Genomic DNA, 24,002 nt, shown 5'->3' on the forward strand with positions numbered 1-24,002 from the left:
CCGCTTGTCTTCGCTAGGAACGGGATGGCATTGAGAACTGGAAAAAAAAAAAGTCATCTAAATTTTCGAAGAAAAAATATTTATACACATATTTATACCCATTTATATCCAGTATATTTGTACCGATCGTTTGATATATCCAAAAGCAAATATCTCGACATTAATGGTCTATTTTTCATCACAGAGTATAGTTTTTCCACTCCTATCGGATGTGCGTAAAAAGCAAATTACGCACGGCAGCGGAACAATCACTGTAGATGCTGGGACGCTCAGCCTGCTTCCTTAGCTGACGAAAGTGTTGGGCTTATTACTACAAAGTAGTGACATATCATTGTTTCAAACCTTAAGGCGAAAATCTGAGAATAAAATATCCTCAGGTGAGGCTATAGTTCCTCATTAGAATTTCTTCCAAATACATTTACAGAAGCCTTTGTTCTTTTTGCATTATCATGGACATTCATAGTCGTGAATGTGTTGTAGAAAATGAAATATCTAACGGGAAATTAAACGTAGAACTTACCTGAACTATTCCTAGACTCCGATACCGGGCACTTGAGGCAGTAGCTACAATAGCGAGTCGGTGTCCAAATGGAGACACAAAGTGCGGTATTCTCCTTTAGACTAAAGTAACCATCCACGAAAGGCTCTGACTGGGCGACATATCTCCACTGTGACTTATAAGGGACCAGGTGTCGTCAGACGTCCTATGTTAACGCACGTCAGAGAAAAGTGATCGTGTCCTATTTACGAATATAATGCACATGATTGACGCGTCACCGGAGACTTCCCAGTTGGTGCTGCCTGTGTGTGTGTGTGTGTGTGTGTGTGTGTGTGTGTGTGTGTGTGTGTGTGAGAGAGAGAGAGAGAGAGAGAGAGAGAGAGAGAGAGAGAGAGAGAGAGAGAGAGAGAGAGAGGGAGAGAGAGAGAGAGAGATGGTGGGGGGGGATTTAATGTACATCTATACACCATTTCACTCACACGCCACTGCCACCAACAGTCCAATAAATCATGTTCTGCATTTACTTGTGGGCCTACTTACTCTTAGAACGCAGTGAATAGAATTTTCATCGCAGTCGCTGTCCGTGGTGCTTTAGGACAGATGCGCGTCCGTGATTGACACCTCCTCGTCTAATCTATACAGAGGTATGTAGGCTTGTATAGCGATGGGCCTAATTGTAAAGGTTACTCTTAGGCTCTCTTACTCTTACTCTTAGGCTACTTAATCGTCGAGAACCAGTCACAACAAAGAGAGTGACATTTGAACTGTAGCCTAACTGTTGAAAACCAAAATTGACAACCACGGACTGTGCGCTACTAAATTGGATTAAAAAAAAAACTTCAGCCACATCTAAAAGAGGCTTTTCAGCTTTCGGCAAAAATAAGAGGCATCAAACATTTGAATTTCTCCCGTCTGGTTTTCAATGAGCTGCGATGTCTCCCATACCCCCCGTCTGCCGAGAGTCGCCTAATTTAGCTTTGACAAACCTGACAGATCCAGAGAGGGCCAATTAGGATGGGCCCCTGGAGCTGCAGTGCTCGTACAGAAGTGAGTTTACAACCTATCTTTCCGGAGTTGAGAAACCACGAGCTTTATATATCCATCGGGCCAATTAAAGCCTTATCTTTCTGGTGTGGTATTGTTTTGTCCAGAAAGTTAGTCTATAAGGACCACGATGACCACCCTTTAAACCTTCTTAATTCCAGCCGAATTTTCAATTTTCAAATGTTAAGCTTTGTAGACTACTTACCCTTACCGCGACCTGTCTCGGCTGACAGTGAGGCCGCAGTGAGGTAGCGCCTGGGAACCGTCTTTGCCGCTGTGAACTACAGCCTCCTACAGTACCACCCAGGGCAAAGTTTGTCACCACGCCACGTCACTGGCAGGCTACTCGATATGAAGTCACCCAACAGTGAAACAGTCTGGGGATGGGGTAGGAATACAAGTTTCACAGACATGTTTAAATCAAACGTGCAGTGTGTCCAGGCTGTCGACCAGTTGCGAAGAAGTCGGCCGCCGCCGCAGTCGTTTCGGGACCAAGGACAGCGACAACACTTGGTGACGCCTGCGGCTCAAACAATTAAATGCACACATTGATGAATATACTTGTAGTCTTAACAGTAAATTAGGCTACGGATACCCTACATAACGGAAGGGAGATAAGCTACTCAATGGACTTCTAGAAAACAAGCTGGGATTCTGGAATAGTTGGAATTCTAATTGAATCATTGGCAGACGGCTCCCGCATCAGTCTCACGCCCTCCAAGCTGCTGCTGCACATACAGCTCTGAACCAGCGGAATGGGTTTGGTGCTCACGACAATCACATAGCATCTAATAATTCCTAACTAGATAAAACTGAGGTAGACAGACACACTGTAGCGGCTAACGAGCATCTGTTGCTGGCAGGACAGACAGGCTGCTGTACAAACGTCTGGTTCACTGGGCATGCTGCTCTTCTACGTACGAGTGGTGTATGTGTGTGTGTGTGTGTGTGTGTGTGTGTGTGTGTGTGTGTGTGTGTGTATACATCTAAGTACTATGTCAAGTATGCTCGGATTCATAAAAGATAGAGACAGTGATTGTGACCATATCAATTGCTTTTTTTATATTATTTGAAAGACATCACAGTGCAATAAATATATACAGTAAATGAGAACATTTGTACACAACAACTACAGAGTGTGTCTAATGGGATAGGCCAATAGATCTGAGCCTCTGCATCCCCATCACCTATATGTATAAAACCATATGGGCTATGGGCTAATAGACCATTGTATTCAAACACTTTCTCATAAGCATGTGACCAAAAACCTAAAGAAGTAAAGAAGCCTCTTAACCAGTGTAACCTTTCTCAGATGATTTGTGGTTTCACTGTACAACTGCATGTTGACAATCAGATGTACAACCATGAAGCAGAAGAAGAGTGTGATCAAATAAAACACTATTTACTCTACTACAAAACACAGCTTAGCCCCACAAGCCACGACCCCTTTACATGAAAATATGATGTCGGAAATTATTCATGAGTAAAATATTGTTCACAAGTTCCAAATCTATCAACAGGAAAGCCAAATATGAACCTTGTATCAGTGCCTTGTGAATGCTGCACTTGTTTGTCAGTCAAAAACAAAATACTTAACCATTAACATATCAGTCTGTATATATATATTTGAATAAAAACATGCTTATCCTTGTTCGGTCAGCTTATTGGTTCCTAGTTAAGGCATTATGAGAGTACAATGATTCCTTTCAGTGCTCGATGGCAAGCTTTACTGACTTGGATGATATTTGACTATTGGGGGGAGGTGAAGTGGACATTGTTTTATGACCAACAGGTATATCTAACCTACAACAGATTCATCTGTAATTTGGGAAAAACAAGAACCTTTCAAGTAAACAGAAACTGCCAAGTTTCTTAGTTAGATATGACATTACAGCTAATGATGTGTTATGGGCTGTTGCTAAGGTCAGCCCTTCATTCACAAAGGCTGATGGGTCGAAGGGGAGGTGTCAAACTGGCTCCCGCTCTTCTGGGAAGGGGTGGTAGGGGGGCAGGTTGACTTTTTTTTTACACCATGGGGGTTGAGGTGGGGCTCTGCTGTTGCTGTGGTTACCATTGTGACGAGGAGGCTGGTATTTCCGGTGCTGTGTTTTCCTAGGCTTTCACGTTCTCATCGTTCTGATTTGATCTGAGAAAAGGAAAGGAACATTTGAAAACACTGCACTTCTCCATTTGAATCTCTCAAAAAGCATTATTAGCTGTACTGCTAGGGCAACGCACTTTATAAGGCCTTCATACAGTGAATAAAACAATGTCAAATCAATGGTAGTTGGTGATGATTGGAGGGGAGAGGTCCTAAGCCCTATGGGGGAGAGGTAGCGTATCATGGGGAGGTATCAAGTCCTAGAGGAGTCAGTGAAAGGCTTGTAGGGGATGGAATGCTCGGGGAGGAAGATTATCATTCTGCTATGCTCTAGTATTAAACAACACATCAAATGTTCTACTACAATACTACTGACAGTTCTAACGTCAAATACTCACAGTGAAATTTGTTCTATAGAAAATGGGAAAATAAGACCAAATGCAATAAATAAATGAGCTTAGAAACGTGTGTTTACAGTACAATTGCTAAAATTAGACAGATATGCAAGGGTTAAAACACGCCATACCTTGCAGCCAATCGACTCCTTCTTGCAGGCCTTCCCCTTTGACAGCATCACTGGCACTGAAACAGATAGAAACAGCATGTTAGTCGGGGCGAGCTCCAGGATGCTGCTGAATACCTTACTCTATGCTGCCACCTAATGAACTTATTATGTACTACATATCACAACACTTTTTTGTTGAGAACCATTTGTTGTTGAGAACCTTTCAGTGAACCCTTTCAGTGTGTTCTTTAACACCCGTTAAGTGTGTGTCAGTGTGTGTGTGTGTGTGTGTGTGTGCGTGTGTGTGTGTGTGTGTGTACATGTGCGTGTGTGTGTATCGGTGCGTGCGGTTGTGTGTGTACTTGCGAGTGGGTGCCACTACTCACCAGATGTGCCAGGGCTTATCTTTGATGCCCTCCAGACAGAGAAGCTGGGAGACCTTTACTGAGGACAGGGCATCTCGCAGGTCCATTTTGTTGGCAAAGAACAGGATGGGGATCCGCCTGTGCTTGATGTCTACAGGAAACATCCAAACAAAATAACCACGTGTTAATGCACCTCTTAAAGTGACTGAAGTTGCAATCAAGCTGCGTCTACCTGACCACCTCCAACAACGAACACAACAGTCTTGCCTCAGAAAATAGATTCACACCGTACCACGTATTTACTGTATCTTACCCAGAACAAATGATTATTTGGAAGAGAAAGACTGGTTGGTTTTACCTGGATGATTCAGGAGTGTATCAAGTTCTTCCTTGGCCACCACCATCCTCAACTTGTCTCCGCTGTCGATGACAAATATGATGGCTTGACCCTCCCTGAGCAAAAAAAAAAGACAAGGGTGAAAAAGCATTCCACTACAATCCCCCCTAGCCCCTAGCCCCTACCCACTACGGCACAGGTGAAGATCTGAAGGAGTTAGATAGGTACAAGCAAGCTAGAAAAGGCTTCACCCAGCCTATTAGAGCTATACGGGTTGAGATATTCTTTTATTGCTTATACCCATTGAATCCTTTCAGATCTACACTGGTGTCTAGGCTAGAGCATAGGGGCTAGAGGTTGTTTCTGGTCTGTGTAAACAGACTCATTGCATGAGCCCCTGCCCCCCCCTCTCTGCCCCCCCTCTCTGCCCCCCCCTCTCTGCCCCCCCCTCTCTGCCCCCCCTCTCTGCCCCCCCTCTCTGCTAATGGTGAATGACTCACTTGTAGTAGTGCTCCCACAAGTTCCTGTATCGTCCCTGGCCAGACATGTCAAACACTGTAAAGGAGAGACTAGAAACAAGAGGCCGATGGTTGATGGCTTGTTGTTGGTGGTGATGTAATCATAATGTAATAATGTTGGTGCTGATGTAATCATCATGTAATCATGTGAGTGCATAATAAAAAATAAAAAAAATAAAAAAAAAGCATGTAAAAAGTTTTTCCTCATCCAAGTCCACATTAGAGCATCCGGTCAACCTACATCCTGTGAGGACGCGAAAGTATGTCAACCTTGTGTGTAAACCAAGTATGTTACCTTGTGTGTAAACCAAGTATGTTACCTTGATGTCTTAAACTTCTCTATGCTGAAGCCGATGGTCGGGACGATGTCTTGCGTCTGGGCCTGGGAGGCGAGTCAAAACACAACATAAGAGGACAATGTTACATCATTACATTATGCAGTACCCATCGTGTGAAGACTTAAGGGGTTTCATTTTTCCACAAACCTACTGTACTGTTCTAATGTAATAGCAATAAAGGCTAACCTAATAAATAACAAATGGAGAATGTAGGGTAGGCCAACTCTGCCCCTGGAGAGCTATACAGGCATGTGCATGTTATAGGCTCTGTTCTAGCCCAGCTCGAGCACATATGATTCAACAGGTGTGTTACTGCTTGGAACAAAGAACATACAACCTGAAGAGTTACAACACCTCTGACATAATGGCTTATAAGCAGGGGTACAGACTTACATTGGATGGTTTTAGTTGGTTGATGATGGTGGTTTTGCCACTGTTGTCGAGTCCCAGACACAACACATTCACCTCCTTCTTCTTCAGACCTAGCCATCCCGCTAATTTGTCGAAAAGCCCCATTGACTAAACGCTTACTCCAGGTGTCTCTGTTCAAGAGAAGGTATTGCATTTGCATTAGCATTACCTAAAAACCATCAGAACAGAATCCTATTATATAGCTAGCCCACTGGCATCCAATTCCATTCCTTGCTGGCATCTGCCTGCATTCTGTCAGCGTCAGAGCGCTGCCAGATTGGCTTGCTGTTGTTGTGTGGCAAGATAATCCAATTTAGGTCCATGAGGGTCTCGGCTCCATTCGTAATTTAACCAGGAGTACAACAGCTAGCGGGACACCCGCTGGCTCACAAACAAGCTTCTTAATCCTTGAAGCTGTGCTAGCTACTTGCTGAATAGCTAGCTAACTGCACGTCGGGAAAGATAGGCTTCACAAAGTTATATTCATGAATGATGCCCATTGGAAAGCCTGACATGTTTAAACAAAACACTGCGCTTGCAATTAACAGTTTTGCGTAACGTCGGACAGTCAAGCTACCTATACGCATTGAACTGGTCGACATAGCGAACGTTAGCTAGCTAGCTTACATGGCTACAGGCTAGCATCATCATCTTGCTTCCTTTTTCACGCTATCACTGTATGGAAATGCTCTGACTGCCATCACTTTACCTGCAAGGAATCCTCCAAGTCTTGCCGCTAATATTGATGCAACTTGGTGCTTGATGTAAACGGTGCGTTCTTGTCAATCTGTCAACCCGATGACATCGTTTCATTCATTTTTTCTCGTCTCAACTCTTCTTGCCTCTGCGCCTTGACAATATTTACACTGCGTTGCCTGGACGACGACGTGGCGAAGCCCAAGGCTGGAGTTTGGCTCAAGACACAGCACCATCTACTGGACATAAAAGGCACGACAATGTATCCCATCTAGAAATGTACAATCTTGCCGACAAAATGTGTCGGCACAAATAATCTCAGATCATCAATCATTTCAGTTGAGTAATCAGATGAGGAACCCTTTAATTTTTCAGTCAAGAGAAGGGACATAAATAAATACTTTTTAATAAACAAACACTCTACATGACCATAACCAGGGCGCACAATGGTACAACGTCCCTTATAAATAAATAAATAAATAAATAAATAAATAATAAAAGATACAAAAATAAAACACAATAAATTCAAACGAGGAAATATAGTCTGTAATGTGTGCTACTCCATTTCCCAGAGTAGTCAGTGCACACAGGAGGGAACCATGTTGCCCTGCGTGCCCTGAGCACCTGTTGTACAGATCTGAAGAGTTCTTCATGTCCAGAAAAGATGTGGTCTAGAAATGACAGAAATGATTTAGGAATGATTGTGCATGTGTGTGTGTGTGCGTGTGTGCGTGTGTGCATGTGCGCGTGCGTGTTGAACATATCTATGTGCATACTGTACTGTCTGTCTGCCCATTATCATAAATATAAACTATAAGCGCCACTTTTGTGAAAGACTTCTCTACCAAAGTGCCTCATCTGCACTCCAAAGTCCTTTCACCCTATATGTTAAAGTAAATCATCAACCATCTAAGAGAAGATACAGTATACAAGGACCTCAATTCATCGCCTTTCTTTTGTCTATAGCCACACAGAACATGGTCTGTGTGCAGGAGTAATTGTCCAATAACAGACACTCAGACTCCCCTTAGCTAGATACTCTGTTACCCCACCCCATCACAACACAGTATGGACCTACAAGCTAGGTTCTAACATTATGGATTGTCAACTTCCATGTGCAATAGCAGTTGCAGTTTAGACTTCACTGTTAACTTTTTTGTCACTGGGACATTAAGTGTTATGCATAAGTCTCTGTACCACATGTGTACTCATTAAAACCCCTTGCATCCTATTCTTGGCTGCTCCATACTGTATCTTTTGTTTGTCCAATGTTCCCACATAATACAGCTTGTGCCTGAGGTGATAGTAGGTTTGAAGGTTGTTGTGGAGGAGGAGTCTTCTGAAAGGAGGAAACCTGCATATTGCTTAGTAAAGATGAGGTTGTTGATGAAGTCAACAAGAAAGGACCTCTCATAAAAAGCCTCTCACATGACACGACTTTTACACAAATACTACATATTATGATGGTATTATGGTCGATGGACTATACATTTATAAAAATCGTATAACATTCAATTGTCTTCTCTCCAAAATGTCTTTGTTGTTGTTCTTATCTTACAGTTGGTTAGGATTCCCAGTGAGCTGCTTGATAAATCAACAAGAAAACATCTTAAGACATACAGTAGATAATAAATCCCATACGTTGACGTACAGAAGCGATTTCTAGGTTGAGAGCCTGGGCTGTGTCAGTCAAAGAATACAGTCTAGTCTCCCTTGCGTCCTAGGTAGTCTATTTACCACATCAACTCACACATTCAGACACCACTCTTCCTTCCCAGTTGAATGAGAGATTCCTCCTTGGTCAACCACAGTCACTCTTATGACAGTTTACTGTCCCAGTCCCCCTCTCCTCTCTGGCCCTGAGGATATGGATTCCATCCCATTAGAAGTCTATGAAAGCCATTTCATAGGAAGTGAATGAAGACCAGTTTAAACAAGCTTGAGTCAGTTTGAGGCCAGTTTAGAGCACACCGAGGAAAGATGGAGGCTTGACTACTGCTAACCAAGGGGGAGTGTGCTTGGATAACACTGGCAGAGAGAGAGAGAGAAAGAGAGAGAGAGAGACCACAGATGACCACAGTTGACCACAGCTGACCGCAGCCTGTCTCTGGTCACATTGCAGTCGTGTTGCGGTCGTGGTTGGGGTCTCAGACGTGGAAACCGTTGTTCTGGACATGGAGGAACTGTAGTCGGAGAGTCTGTATGCTGCTCACTATCCTCCTCTGGTGGCCAATCAAAGACACGCCGATACGCCTGATGTCACTGAGGGGAGTGGGACAAATAAATACAATGAAGTGAAGAGATGTATGTGCTGTAGATAGTAGAGATACATTCACTGGAAAAATGTGGTACAGTAGATCAACTCACTAAAGCAAATTTTCTCATAATTGTTATTCCTGAGACACTGTGCAATTTGTAATTCCAGATGTGTTGTACTGTACACTATATATTCTATTATATACAATGTATTTTGGTGGGGTATCTCTTTTCATCCACTTACTCTATACTCATGGTAGAGACAGAGTCCAGGGTCGTGAAACCTGCTGCCAGGAAGTTGTTCTTGTATTGGCTCATTTTGATGGAGTCCAGCCAATCGCCTATGGAAATGAACAGGGGGTAGGCCGGCATGTCCTCCGGGGAGTCTGGGAAACTGAGTTGATAAACAGAGGAAGAAACGCCTTAGAACACCATCCCACCTCACACTTACTGAATACCACAGATACAGTCGTTGGGATGGGACCAGGGTTATGGGTCTGTGGAATGTTCTAGAATTTATGGGCCTAAATCATGTTCTACAGTAGAGCATTCTGGATGGACTTGTGTAACATTCTAGAATGTTCTGAGTTCTGTCCTGTACCTTTGTGGGTCCTCTACCAGGTTGAGCAGGCTGCTGGGGTTACGGATCAGTTTATCCAGGAAGGTCACCACATCGTTGAAGTGGGGGCGTTGCCCACGCTCCTTCTGCCAGCAGTGCAGCATCAGCTGGTGCAGCGCCACGGGGCAGCCCATGGGTGCGGGCAAACGGTAGCCCTCCTCGATGGACAGGATCACCTGACAGGGAACAACACACAAGAGGTCACACAGAGGTCAAAATAGCCTGGTCCCTACCAGCTACTAAGATAGCGTCAAGGTCTGAATGTATGATATGACAACTATAGACAAAAGAGTTCATTTCTACATTGATGATAACAACATGGATGTGAGCCTGAAATAATGTCTATGTCAACTCACGTCCTGATTGGACATTTCCCAGTATGGCCTCTCGCCATATGACATCACTTCCCACATGACGATGCCGTAGCTCCAGGCATCGCTGGCGGAGGAGAACTTCCTGTAGGCGATGGCCTCTGGTGCTGTCCAGCGGATGGGGATCTTACCGCCCTGGGGAACACACACAACATATGAAATCATACACACACACAGACACACACACATACACAGACACAGAGACAGAGACACACACACACACACAGACACAGACACTGAGACACACACACACACAGACATACACACACACACACAGACACAGAGACAGAGACACACACACACACACACACAGACAGACACAGACACTGAGACACACACACACACAGACACACACACACAGACACACACACACAGACACGCACACAGACATACACACACACAGACACAGACACACACACACACACACACCTGACCCCCCCCCTGCAGCCTTACCGTGGTGGTATAAGCAGCATCAGGGTCGTCCTCCAGTACTCGGGACAGGCCGAAGTCAGACACCTTACACACCAGGTTGTCATGGACCAGGATGTTGCGAGCGGCGAGGTCGCGGTGCACGTAGCCCATGTCAGACAGGTAGGTCATGCCCGACGCGATGCCACGCAGCATGCCCACCAGCTGGATCACCGTGAAGTGACCGTCGTGCTTCTAGAATGGGTGGGGGGAAGGCGGGAGGGGAGAGGGTGGGGGGGGGGGGTTGCGGAGGAGACAGAGCTCAGCTTCTTTGTCAGGGAAGGATTTATTCAATGTCATATGATAATGTGTACTATGGGTCTCATATGGGTGTCATAAAAAGAAAGAAGAAAAGTCCAATTTTCTATGTGGCATATCTATGGTGACATCAGAACTACTGTCTAGTTGTAGTGTATTCAGTGTGAGACGTTGACAGGTACTCTCACCCTCAGGAAAGAGTCTAAGGATCCGTTCTCCATGTACTCCACCACGATCATCACTGGTCTGCCTGGAGACAGAGAGCAGATTTGTTGGGGGAGATAAAGAGATAGAGAGAGTATTAGTGTGTGTGTAGCTGTTGGTGTACAAGACGACCACCGCCTCCAGACTCTGAAGCTCTCCTCAGCCAGGCTGAGACCAACGGACCATCAAGTCCATCCCCAGTGGTGGCGTAACTGGCTTTACGCTGCTTAGAAAAAGTCTTCTCTGATGAAGAGAAGAACATCACTCCTGCCTGCTCTCTATCACAGAGAGAGACATCCTAAAGAGGGATGCCTTGGATTCCTTCAAACTAAATATATCAACCTCTTCCTTCCTTACATCCTTGACATTGGCTTGCTTGACACACTTATGTGTGTGTGTGTGTGTGTGTGTGTGTGTGTGTGTGTGTGTGTTTGTGTGTGCATACTTGTATGTATGTTTGTGTGTGAAGCTCTTGCTCGGAGGCTGTTGGTATTCCCCATAATGACTCCGGCATGGTCTCAGTGTCAGACGGCACCAGGGATGTGATCAGTCTAATTAGATAAACCATTCTGTGATTACCGCTCTCCCTGCTGAGAACCAACGCTGCTCGAGACATGAATAGAAACCATGGGGAGAGATGAAGAGATGGGAGGGGGGGGGGGGGGGGGGAGAAGGAGGAGGGTGGATAGATTCAGATGGGGAAGGGAGAGAAATGGAGAAAACAAGTGGATGAAGGGAAGAAGGAGAGGAGAGAAGGAGAGGAGAGATAGATTTAGATGAAGGTTGGAGAAATGGAGAGAAGAGAACAGAGGATGAAGGAGGGGAGTGAGGCTATGATGAAGACTCTCGCTGTGCTTTAATTAGAGGGAAAATCTCACAGAGACACAAGACATTATCTCGAGAACACAACAACAACAACAACAGCAACAACAACAACTCAAACACTCATAAACCAGCAGAGCTCTGTCTCTATGAAGTGATTGATGGTGACAACTGATGTACTACCCACATTACACAGACAAACAAACAACTGATTGTCTTACTCTTGGTAACCACGCCCTCCAGCCTGATGATGTTAGGGTTGTCAAACTGTCCCATGATGCTCGCCTCACGCAGGAAGTCCCGCCTCTGGCGTTCCACGTAGCCTCCCTTTAGGGTCTTGATGGCCACGGAGATGTCCTTCTTCCCTGGCATACGCAGACGCCCGCTGCACACCTCCCCAAACTCACCTGGTGGCACACATGCACATGCACACGCACACACACACACACACAGTTAGGAACATGTCATTGTCTTTGTGAAATCACTTAATAATTCTGATGCTCTTAGAGAGGATAACATCTCTACATCATAGTGAGACATTTACATTTACGGCCTTTAGCAGACGCCTTTATCCAAAGCGACTTACAACAAATACATTTGTTCAAGTAAGTGAATTATCTATCCATCAGTCATTATAAGATAAAGTAATCAATGCTCGGACCAGGGGCCATAGGCAGTCACAATGCAAACAGCTGGCTTGCAATATAAACTAGGTTCCTGAGCTTAAGGCAGGATAGCCACAATACACAAGCTACCAACAGCACACTGACTTTAAGCAAGATTAAACTAACTTACTTAGACTGGAGAATACCACTCCACCACTCCACCACTCACTCAATCCCAAATGTATTAGTCATCATAGTGAGGAGAATAGAAGTTTAGAGCCCAGCCCAGGATTTAGTCCAGCGTGGCAACTGGTCCATTCCTCTAACCCCTAGGCCCCATTCTATCCCGTCATTGATTCAGACCAGTCATTTAGAGTAGAGACACGCTGTAGAATCTACTTCCCCAGTGGCAGATAATCACTCTAGCTGCAGGTTCATGTCAAGTCCACTGGGGGGCAGTCATGTAACAGGCAACACAAGACAAAGAGGATAAAAGATCCTCAATGATATTCCACTGCTGAGCTAAAAGTCTCTCTTTCTATGTAACAACAGATGAATCACTAAGACTATACATAGGAGCCAGCTTCTGTTCTCAAAAGTGGAATCGTTTAATATCTCTCCACTGTTCCCATAAGCTGGGATAAATTACTTTGAAATCAGACTGAAAAGGGAGTTCCTGGGACAGAGGGGTAATTGTGATATCTATGAAATTAAAAGTGATTGTTATATTTTGCAGCGGCTTTACATCAAAATGAAGATGGTATCAGATGTGAAAAAATCCTAAATCCTTTGATTGTTAATATCTGCGCAGCTGCTGTTAAGTTGGAACAAAGAGAGGGGACGGATGTTTAATTACTTTATTTGAGATGTGTGTGTGTGTGTGTGTGTGTGTATCTCAATGTCTGTGTGTGTGTGTGTGTGTGTGTGTGTGTGCGTGTGCGTGTGTGTGTCTGTGTGTGTGTGTGTCACCTGCTCCTATCACCCTCTCAATACGGATGCGTGAGAGGTCTATTTCCCTGGCGAACTCGTGTACAGCCTGAGTGGGGTCCTCGTAGGTGTCAGGGTCCACGTAGGTCTTGATGCCAGGGAATGGAACTGGCGTGAGAGGAACACAACACATTGCTTGTCATTGTCAGCATATAGCACAACAGATAGTATACTGCATATCCTGAGGATTTTCAACATGGAACATAACTTCAACTTGGTGTTTCTTACAAAGGAGAGGGGTAGCTTAGCCAGACACCAAAATATGTACCAGTAGCATCAGGTTTTTTTTTAGTTATTTTTTTTTTTAGTTATTTTTTTTTATCAGAAGACACTGATGCACTTTGTCAAAGCTGTCCAAGAAGGAAACATCAAGTTGGCTATTTTTACCTTGGGTCATCACCCCATTCCCATAAATGCCATTGGTGGCGCCAGCATATCTGCAAACTGGAAGGAAAATAACTTGCTTTCGATACCAGGATATCTGCCAAAGCTGTACTACCAGGTACTTAGAAACCACAATCAATTACCATGGATAATATAGCAGTCTGATTGGGAGAGCTAATCTCCCTAGGATTCTGAAGGTTAGAGGGATGTCAATACATAGCTGAGAGGAGAGAGAGAGATAGAGTGTGTGTGTGTGTGTGTGTGTGTCGATACACCGCGGATGGAAACTATCAGAAAGGAGACAGACAGAGTTTACAGAGACTCAGGACCACTCAGTTTATCTATCAGTTAAGTTGACAGTTTTGATGTTCAGAACATGTGTGTGTGTGTGTGTGTGTGTGTGTGTGTGTGTGTGTGTGTGTGTGTGTGTGTGTGTGTGTGTGTGTGTGTGTGTGTGTGTGTTGTGTGTGTGTGTTACAAAAATAGTATACCTGTAAGCAATTGGTCAAATAATGATATACTCCATCTTACCATGTCCGTTCTGATAGTGTGCCCTCCTCTTCTCCTCAGACTTCATCTTAGCCTTGATGTACCACTGGCACCTAGAACAGGACATAGACAGCAGTTGCAGCATTCAGGGCCATCGAGATAAAAAAGGACAGTATCTGCAGTACATTGCATCCAAGGGAGCCTGGTGGAGGCAGAAATGAGAGGATGGGCTCATTGTAATGCATAGAACAGAATGAGGACACACGTGTTTGATATCATTTCTCATTCCGTTCCATGCATTACAATGAGCCCCGTCCTCTGATTTCTACCTCCACCAGCCTCCCCTGGGCAGTATCTCTCCCTCGTCAATTGAGATCCGAGTGAGATCCAGTAGAGCACTGGGCTGTAGATGAGCTTGTCCATGGGGCTGAACCGGAGCAGAATCACCCTATAGCCTAACTGAGCTCTCTTCATTAAGGCCATGCTAAACCTCTCATCCATCCAAGAGAGGCAAGTGATATATGCATCTGCCTCTTCATATCTGTTCGCACCCTCCATATTGTGCCTTTAGTTTGACAGTCTAAATATGTATACGTTTGTGGATGGTTTCAGTACAAGTTGACGTGCATCTCTTTTCCCTGGTTGTGACAGCCTCCTGAAGCCGTGTGCCACTGGAAGCCTGAAAGCCAATGGGAGGAGACAACTGGCAGCTGCGCGCCATTCAGGGTAATTGGGCGGAAAAGCGGCTCATCCAATCGTAAAATGAGAAGGACTGTTTGGTGCCCATGGGAGCCATTAGGAGATGCCTGATTGAATTGAATCACACTCATACAGAGAGAAAGGAGAGAGAGAGGGGGAGAGAGAGAGAGAGAGAGATAGAGCAGTCAAAGAGAGACAGGGGGAGGAAGGGAGAGAGAAAGAGGGAGGGAGAGAGGAGGATATCATGGGGCGGGGTAACATCCATAAACATGTTGGGGGCGGGGTCTTCCTTACCGTCCAGTGATGAGGAAGAAGAGGGTGAGGATGACCAATAGGGAGAAGCCGCCCACCGCCGCTGTGACAACCACCAGCACCTGACCCTGATCAGCGGCCATATCTGAATCTGCTAAGAGACAGAGCAGAGAGATACACCTCTTACCCCACTTAAACACACACACTCTTTCTCTATCTCTCACACACACACACACACTCAAACACCCTCTCGGGTCTTACCTTCATCTCCTGTGAAGAACTCAAACTTGGGGCTGTAAGCGGTGAAGCCAGTGGAGGTGCGAGCGCGCACGTGGAAGACGTAGCATGTGGAGGGTTTGAGACCCGTGACCACGACACTGGGAGACTTGGTCCGTGTGGAGGAGTAACTCAACTGTTCCTGCTCCTGTCAGGAGAGAGGAAGAGTCATGTGTTTCCATTCAGTTCTATTCTGTTCTATGGCCCACAGGGTGTGGATGTGTACAGCACAATGGCACAATACCTTTTCATAATATTTGATCTCATAGTCCAGGATGGGTGCTGGTGCTGGTAGCTGTTGCACCTCCGTCCAGGAGAGGGCGATACTATTCTGAGAGGCCCAGTCCTTCCTCACAATGCTCACCAGAGAGGGACCTGCAGCACAGAGATTTGGACACATTCATTTACAGCTGTAAAACACAATCAAATCCATCTTTACTGGTCACATCAAAGGCCTTTTGAAAAGGCCAGATTCAAACAGGTGTTCAATCAGGCTCTCTCTGCTGTGAGTACAAACCCCATACATCAACATAATACCCAAGTCACTCAGAGACCACTGTAGGCTGTAGTGAAACTATCCATCCCAACAGCATTTTAACTTCTACGCACTTCTCGTCACTGCAATACATTGAGTATCATCATCGGAAGCTAATCAAAATGTGTCAAAAACTTCATTTCCACAATTAACACAAAAGTCCAACAATAACCATACACATGTATAGCGTAGCATTTCCATGTGAGGCAAAATCTCAGTATTGTTATCATTGTGTTTGCAGCAGGTGAATGCAACATGATAAACATCTTGTTGGTATATACTGTAGTGCTAGACACAGAGGCCAGTGTCCGGATGAATATGGCATTCTAACAGTTATTACAAACTGGTTCCAGACATGCTATCAGGAAATGAGGTGTAAATGTCAGATCCTGAGATAGGATATTATAAATGAGCTCTTGAGAATCACATTACCTGATTGTGTGTGCATATGTGTAGGCTTATATGAATGTGTGTCAGTCTGTCTGTGGGTATGTGTACCTGAGATGATTGTGTGTGTGTGTGTGTGTGTGTGTGTGTGTGTGTGTGTGTATGTGTGTGAGAGAGAGAGAGAGAGAGAGAGAGATTGTGGGTGTGTTTATTTGTCAGTGTGAGAGAGATTGTGTGTATAACTGTGTGTGTGCGTGTGTGCGTGCGTGCATGTGTGCGTGTGTGCGTGTGTGTGTGTGTGTGTGTGTCTCTGTGCCTGTGTTTGTGTGTGTGTCGTCTTAGCAGGGTTGATTGAATTTCTCCCAGGTAAATATTCACTCAGGGTATGGCTGGGCTGCCACATAGGTAATAACAGGCTCTGTTAGAGTAATGACTCTCTTACTGTTAATACAGCTATGCAAATGTGGGGCAGGAGAGAGGGGGAGGGAGGGAGGGAGGGAGGGAGGAGAGGAAATTAAGGAGAGAGAGTAGAAGAGATGGTGGAAAAGGAGAGAGAATGAATGGATGAAGCAGTAGAGAGAAACGGGGGGAGATGGAGGCAGGGGAAAGGGCCAGAGAGAGGGAAAGAAGGAGATAGTTGGAGGAAAAGGAGAGAGAGGGAGGGGGGAATGGAGGCAGGGGAAAAAGTGAGGGCCAGAAGGAGGGAAGGAAGGAGAGTAGGGGAGGAAAGGAAGAGGAGGAGGGATGTTTGCCCTGCTGTACTGGACCAATTAGAGGTTAATAGCTATTCCTGTAATTCTCCCCAGTCTGGCTCATGGTTGTAAATGAGAACTCTTTGACCTGACCTCTCCCTCCCTGGGTTAAAGGAAGGAAGGACTGAGTCAGCAGTGGAGAGTAGAGTTGGCCCTGGTGGAAGTACTGGGTATATGCAGAACTCTCCCTGCAGATACACAAACTGGATTCATTCCAATTCACTATACCCTTCTCCCCGGAAAGAATACTTTTTCTACCATATTCCTTTAACCAGACCTTTCCTTTCAAATCCATAAGGGAGAGAGAACAAGCAAACCCTTCCAAGAGGAGATGGATAGAAAATCGGACCACAGTCAGAGTGTAGCAGACCAGACCAGACCAAACTGACCTGTCTCCTCCAGTCAGATGCAGCTTGGCTCAATGCTTCAATTAGTGCTGTAAAAACTCTAGCTAAGCTAATGGAAAGTCATTACCATGGCCTTGACCTGCATAGCTGTCTAATTAGCTCTCTCCTCCTCTACCTGCAGCTTACAGGGGTTTCATTATTGATTCTGTAGAGAGACATCAATCCACACTGCATGGCTGCAATGTCATGGCTAAATGATAGACTGCTCCTGTACAGAACAATCAGTGTGACCAACTGGGTTCAAACTGGGTTGTTTGTGTGCGACAATTGTGTGTTAGCCTGCTGTGCTGAAGCCTAGGCAACCCTAGCTTAGAGTGATGTCTGTTTGTTTTGTGTGTGTGCGTGTGTGCGTGCATTTGTGTGTGTGTGTGTGTATGTGTGTGTGTGTGTGTGTGTGTGTGTGAGAGAGAGAGAGAGAGAGAGAGAGAGGTTGTGAGGACAAACTGTGTTTACGCCATCAGACTGTCAAAAAGGCTTAAATCTAAACCCCAAACAAACCAAACATGCTGTCTCTCAGACATCAGGACAACATGCCCTCTCAGACTTTCTTGCTCAACTAGCCTGTCTCCCAGAATCTCTCTCTCTCTTTCTCTCTCTTACACACACACACACACACACACACACACACACACACACACACACACACACACACACACACACACACACATACATACATACATACATACAGTACACACACACACGACACACAAAGACACTTACATACACACAAACACAAACACAAACACACACACTAGGCATAATACCAAAATCCTGGGCAACAAAGTCTTGGCCATCTATCTCATGTGTCAGATTGTGGGAGTGTGGGAGCTTGTTTGTGTGCATGTGTGTGTGTGAGTGTGTGCAAGGGAGAGAGAGAGAGAGAGAGAGAGAGAGAGAGAGAGAGAGAGAGAGAGAGAGAGAAGAAAGAGAAAGAGGGGTTGTGAGGACAAACTGTGTTTACCACATCAGACTGTCAAACAGCCTAAATCTAAACCACAAACAAACCAAACATGGTGTGTCTCAGACATCAAGGCAACGTGCCCTCTCAGACTCAGACTCTCTTAATCAACTAGCCTGCCTCCCAGTGTCTCTCTCTCTCCCTCCATCTTATGCATACATGAACGCACACACACACACGCGCACACACATACACACACACACAAAGTCCTGGCCATCTATCTCATGTCGAATTGTGGTAGTATGTCTGGGTTGTGTGTGTGCGTGCATGCATGTGTGCATCCAAGCATGCATGTATGTGTGTGTGTGTGTGTGTGTGTGTGTGTGTGTGTGTGTGTGTGTGTGTGTGTGTGTGTGTGTGTGTGTCTGTTGTAAGTCTGCTAAATGTCTAAAATGTAAATGTAAAAATGTGTGTGTGCGTGTATGAGAGCGAGTGAAAGAGAGAGTGGGGGATTTCAGGGAGACAGAGGGTAAGAGAAAGAAGGCTAGCTAGAAAGAGAAGAGTCCCATGAGGCAGTATTTCCCCAGTATATGATCATAAAAATAGAAGGTGGCCTTATTCCCAGGGAGAGAGAGAAGAAATAACAGAGAGAAAGAATGCTTCAGTTCCCTTCCTCGTGAACCAGGGCAGCACTAACCATTTTAGACCCTCTATGGCAGCATTAACCATTTTAGACCCTCTATGGCAGCAGCAACCATTCTAGAACCTTTAAGGCAGCAGCAACCATTCTAGAACCTCTATGGCAGCAGCAACCATTCTAGAACCTCTAAGGCAACAGCAACCATTCTAGAACCTCTAGGGCAGCACTTACCATATCTAGAACCTCTATGGCAGCATTACCATTCTAGAACCTCTAAGGCAACAGCAACCATTCTAGAACCTCTAGGGCAGCACTAACCATATCTAGAACCTCTATGGCAGCATTAACCAGTCTAGAACCTCTAAGGCAACAGCAACCATTCTAGAACCTCTAGGGCAGCACTAACCATATCTAGAACCTCTATGGCAGCATTAACCAGTCTAGAACCTCTAAGGCAACAGCAACCATTCTAGAACCTCTAGGGCAGCACTAACCATATCCAGAACCCCTAAGGCAGCACCAACCATATCTAGAACCTCTATGGCAGCAGCAACCATTCTAGAACCTCTATGGCAGCAGCAACCATTCTAGAACCTCTAGGGTAGCACCAACCATTCTATAATCTCCAGGTTAGCACCGATGATATCTATATCTATATATCTATTGAATAAAGGCTGCCCATCCATTTGCCTTTTGATATGGGCAATAGTTTCTCACAGTGGCAGGCTTTTCTCAAAGCCTCCTCCAACTCTGTGAATCTTAAACACTTGCTAATGCCTTCCAAAATGCCTTCCAAATCTTGATATGAACTCATTCTCGGATACAACATGATGAATTACAATTTACATTAGACTACTGCTATTTACATACACATGATTCTATTTTGGAATGTAATTGATAGCATGTGTTAAGATAGCGTATAAAATTCAACTTATCAAGTTTAGACAGTCACAGGCAACAGGGAAGAGGACTCATTTGGCATTCTGTCTGAATAAATTTAGCATAATTAAAACCATAATGAGGCATTAATATGCAATTTGCAAATGATGAGCATGAAGCAGAAAACAAATCTTCCTTAATGCTTTCAGGAAAAAACCCCAGTTGAATTCTAATTCAGATTCACATTGCCATCAACAATTATAAATGGTGGCCATAAACAGCCCATCAATCATGTTATCCATTCCTCACCATCACAGTAAACAGACAAGAAGACAGTGATCGAGAACATCTTATTCAGCCTTCAACTTCAGAAACAGTTTGAGACACCAACAAAACACTCAAACTGATGCTTGAACTCGGTGAATAGGTTGGCCGGGCCAGTGTTTCTCATCTCAGGTGTTAGTGGACCTGCACTGGTACTTTCTGACCGGTCCCGCAGAAGTTTCATTGACACTGATGTCGTCAGTTTTCAATCAATAGTTTGAATATAGGCCTAAGGGATTCTAAAGGAACTGGACGCCCTAGAATAAAAAAGACCATCGTTTGTTGGTCTCTGGCACAGAAACTGTTGAGAAACAACGACTTAGGCCAGTCAACGTGTCAAATGAACTCTATGTTGTGACTCGAGGAAATTAGATTTAGTATGAGAATGTTGTTGCACTTGTAAAGGGCTTAACAGTAGCATGCTCTATAAGCACTCTAGTCTCTTTCAGACCATTTACCTTAAATAGACATTTCAATGGCGATGTTGCTTAAGTGGGATGACAGGAGTGGGTGTTCTTCAGTTCAAGATCAGAGGGACTTTGAGAGAGAGAGAGGGAGATAGAGAGAAAGAGAGTGTGAGTGTGCATGCATATGCGTGTGTGCGTGACTGTGTGTGTGGGAGTGTACCTCTGTGTGTGTGTGTGTGTGTGTGTGTGTGTGTGTGCCTCTCTGTGTGTGTGTGTGTGTGTGTGTGTGTGTGTGTGTGTGTGCGTGTGTGTGCGTGTGTGTGCGTGTGTGTGTGTGTGTGTGTGTGTGTGTGTGTGTGTGCGTGTGTGTGTGTGTGTGTGTGTGTGTGTGTGTGTGTGTGTGTGTGTGTGTGTGTAGTTCTACCTTTGTTTGAGCTGAGCTGCCAGTCTGTGTGGTAATGAGAGAGCGTTCTGACGTTTTTCAGCAGGCAGACGAGGCTGGGCTGACAGCTCCATTTTGACAAGTCAATCCCGGCTGCAGAAAGCCGAACGGGTGAGGACAGATGAGAACAGCACAGCAGCTTGCTTCTCAGCCACTGGAGAGAATATTTACATGTGGAATTTATTTTCCCATCACCACCTCAGATTCGCCTGTGTGCTCCGGGAGTTCCAACCCAAGTCAATGTCGACTCTTGGTATCTCTGAGGACGCCACCAATCAGCACTCATTAAAATGGCAATATTATTACCATGGAGTCATGGATCATAAGAAGTATACATGAGTTGTTCTTTTATACAGTATCATTTACACGTTCTCTGTTACTGATGGCTGTTGTTTGAATACCCCAGAGAGAGGCAAATCCAACAAAAAAATGAAATGTTTTAAAAAAATTAAATAAAAAAGTGTTAAAGACTTATACAGTAACTGCAAAGGCACCATCATATATAGAATGTATACAGTACAACCTTGTAAGGGCTGTCCAGTCTGGGTCTGGTCTACTTAGTGACTGAGATCATTAAAAGGTTGAATGAGACTATTAACTGGCAACACAGCAGAAGTGAAGGCACCTCCAGCTCTGACTGGAGTGACTAGCCTTGACTTCGTGACACAAACTGACCCCCAAACAGCTCTACTCTCCTCATTAGCACACACTACAGGCCAGAGAAGCTGTGTCAGCTTATCCTGGGTCAGCCTACCTAGCTCATTAGCCAGGAGAGAGAGGAGCGGGGCATGGAGAGAGACAGAGAGAGAGGAAGAGAGTGAGAGAGAGAGAGAGAGAAGGAGAGTGGGAGAGAGAGAGAGAAGGAGAGTGAGAGAGAGAAGGAGAGTGGGAGAGAGAAGGATGGAGAGAGGGAGAAGTGCCCTGCGGTGCTCCAGAGGGATGCCAGTCGCCCCAGGGTAGGTCCCTGCCTATTATACCCCCATCAACATGTTCATCTGCTGGCTATGATCCACAGGAGAGGAGGCTGCTGCAATAGACAGGATACAGCCGGCAATGAGATGTCTCCATCTCTCTGTCCTCCTCCTTCCCCCGTTCCTTCCTCCCCTGATTCCCCTACCCTTCCTTCTCTTCCTCCCCCGGTTGTCTCAGGAGCAGTTGCTGCTTACCGATCAGACACAGAATCAACATCCCCATGGTATCTTTGTAAATATGGAATCGATTTGGGAGACAGGAAATATCAAGATCTTGTATCTAGACGTGTGGTGCAAAGTAGTATACAGTACGTGCTGACCACTGGAGAATTTCCACACGGCCCTCTCTCCCTCCCTCCATCCCTCTCTCACTCACAATGCTCTTGCATTCTCTCTCTCTCTCCCTCTTTTAGCAAATGATAAATGAAGTCTGGTCTAAATGAATAGTCCCAATGTGTGTGTGTGTGTGTGTGTGTGTGTGTGTGTGTGTGCGTGCGTGCGTGCGTGCGTGCGTGCGTGCGTGTGTGGGTGTGTTATCATTTCACCCCTGCTGTGTGTGCAGAGGCAGGTGGTCTCAATCAGCCCCCTTCATCTGTGATATGAACCACGATGATCTGCCCATGATCTGCCCTGGGAGGCCAGCCTGATTACTGGTACCACTCAAACCAGAGAAAGAGGGGGAGAGAGAGAGAGAGAGAAGAGAAGAGAGAGAGAGAAAGACAGACAGACAGGCAGAAAGAAAGAAGCAGAGCAACAGAGAAACAGAAATAGAGGGAAATAGAAATCCAGAGAGAGAGAGAGAAAGAATGCAGCCAATCCATCTCCAACAATGGTTCAAATCCTGTGTGTGTTCAAGGCATACAGAGAACAGCAACAATGGACATCTTGAGTTTTTCATCACTGAAAGGAGACTTGTCTGATACAGATGGAAGCACTCACACACACACACACACACACACACACACACACACACAGACAGTACATCTGATGATGAAACACCTTGAAAGTGACAAACGTTAATTGCCTTCACATGCAATTACTTCACTGGCTGAGAGAAGGAGAGAATGGATGAAGTGAAATCCCTGTGTGCTGAGAGGAAGAGCCAGGGGAAAAACAAACATCCTAACTATTTTCATTTTGTATATCGGTGCACAGTGAGTGGAATACAAATGCATCTCCCCGTGGCTGGCATGTACAGTATTGTAGGACGCTGTACCACAAGCAGGACATTTTACCACAGCAACATGGGAGGTAAAACAACTACATGACAATAGAGAAGTATCAGTGAGGCATAGAGGTAACCGATGGTAACAAAGTGGCCACAGAGAGCCTAGAGCGAATGACTCACGGCTTCACGCTGGCCAATCACGTCGCCAATACAGCAGGCTTGGTGTGAGATGCTTATTGGAAATGTCCGTGGGTGGTGTCACTTTGAGGAATGGTCCCTTCCACTTCAATTGAATCCCTTAACTCCATTACCATGCACTTACAACGCAATTTAGCCTAACACTTTACTTAGCCACAGCCAAATCTCATTCGAAAAGCTTTTTTAAAAAGAAATAATAAAAAAACCTCTCTAAAAATGATCCATTGCATTTATATGTGTTCCTACCAACCATCTTGGTCCGTGGTGGAGGTGATGTTAGCCAGCAGTCGGGTGGAACGTTGTTATTACAATGTTGTTACTACAACACTGTTACTACAGTAATTACAGTGTTATTACACAGGTATAACAGCAACCTCATGTAATGTATGAAAGTCTGATGAAAGCTATAGGTAGTCTCCTTACTCAGCCTGGTCCATTGCAAGGGAGGCTGGTGGAGGTAGAAATCGGAGGACAGCCTCATTGTAATGCA

The 24,002-nt window shown here is 45.1% G+C and overlaps 2 protein-coding genes across 2 annotated transcripts in view; both read right to left on the reverse strand.

The window, feature by feature from the left end:
* Window positions 1-2,596: 2,596 nt before the first annotated feature.
* Window positions 2,597-6,968, reverse strand: arl6 (ARF like GTPase 6). The gene is made up of 8 exons (XM_083691670.1): window positions 6,828-6,968; window positions 6,101-6,249; window positions 5,690-5,751; window positions 5,352-5,420; window positions 4,873-4,967; window positions 4,536-4,665; window positions 4,171-4,226; window positions 2,597-3,689 (listed from the first exon to the last, which is right to left on the reverse strand). Exons 2-8 carry the CDS (start codon window positions 6,221-6,223, stop codon window positions 3,664-3,666), a joined length of 561 nt encoding a protein of 186 aa, XP_083547796.1. The 5' UTR covers window positions 6,224-6,249; window positions 6,828-6,968; the 3' UTR covers window positions 2,597-3,663.
* A 1,993-nt stretch (window positions 6,969-8,961) lies between these two features.
* epha6 (eph receptor A6) overlaps window positions 8,962-24,002 on the reverse strand; it is a gene marked incomplete at both ends in the record, with an annotated part of 43,907 nt that continues 28,866 nt past the window's right edge. Inside the window, 12 exons of the mRNA XM_083691199.1 lie at window positions 8,962-9,076; window positions 9,315-9,464; window positions 9,672-9,865; window positions 10,046-10,195; window positions 10,514-10,723; window positions 10,975-11,036; window positions 12,034-12,219; window positions 13,387-13,512; window positions 14,320-14,390; window positions 15,271-15,379; window positions 15,490-15,652; window positions 15,749-15,879. Coding sequence (XP_083547325.1) covers window positions 8,962-9,076; window positions 9,315-9,464; window positions 9,672-9,865; window positions 10,046-10,195; window positions 10,514-10,723; window positions 10,975-11,036; window positions 12,034-12,219; window positions 13,387-13,512; window positions 14,320-14,390; window positions 15,271-15,379; window positions 15,490-15,652; window positions 15,749-15,879 — 1,667 coding nt within the window. The remainder of the gene's footprint in view (window positions 9,077-9,314; window positions 9,465-9,671; window positions 9,866-10,045; window positions 10,196-10,513; window positions 10,724-10,974; window positions 11,037-12,033; window positions 12,220-13,386; window positions 13,513-14,319; window positions 14,391-15,270; window positions 15,380-15,489; window positions 15,653-15,748; window positions 15,880-24,002) is intronic.

This window comes from Argentina silus (genome assembly GCF_951799395.1).
Source record: "Argentina silus genome assembly, chromosome: 19".
In the NCBI taxonomy this organism is placed as follows: Eukaryota; Metazoa; Chordata; class Actinopteri; order Argentiniformes; family Argentinidae; genus Argentina; species Argentina silus.

Coding starts and splice junctions, on each gene's coding strand:
- arl6 (XM_083691670.1), bottom strand. CDS start 6,223: ATGGGGCTTTTCGACAAATTAGCGGGATGGCTAGGTCTGAAGAAGAAG. Junction 4,666..4,872: donor TACACTCCTGAATCATCCAG/GTAAAACCAACC, acceptor TGTTTCCTGTAG/ACATCAAGCACAGGCGGATC. Junction 3,690..4,170: donor AGGAGTCGATTGGCTGCAAG/GTATGGCGTGTT, acceptor TCCTTTTCTCAG/ATCAAATCAGAACGATGAGA.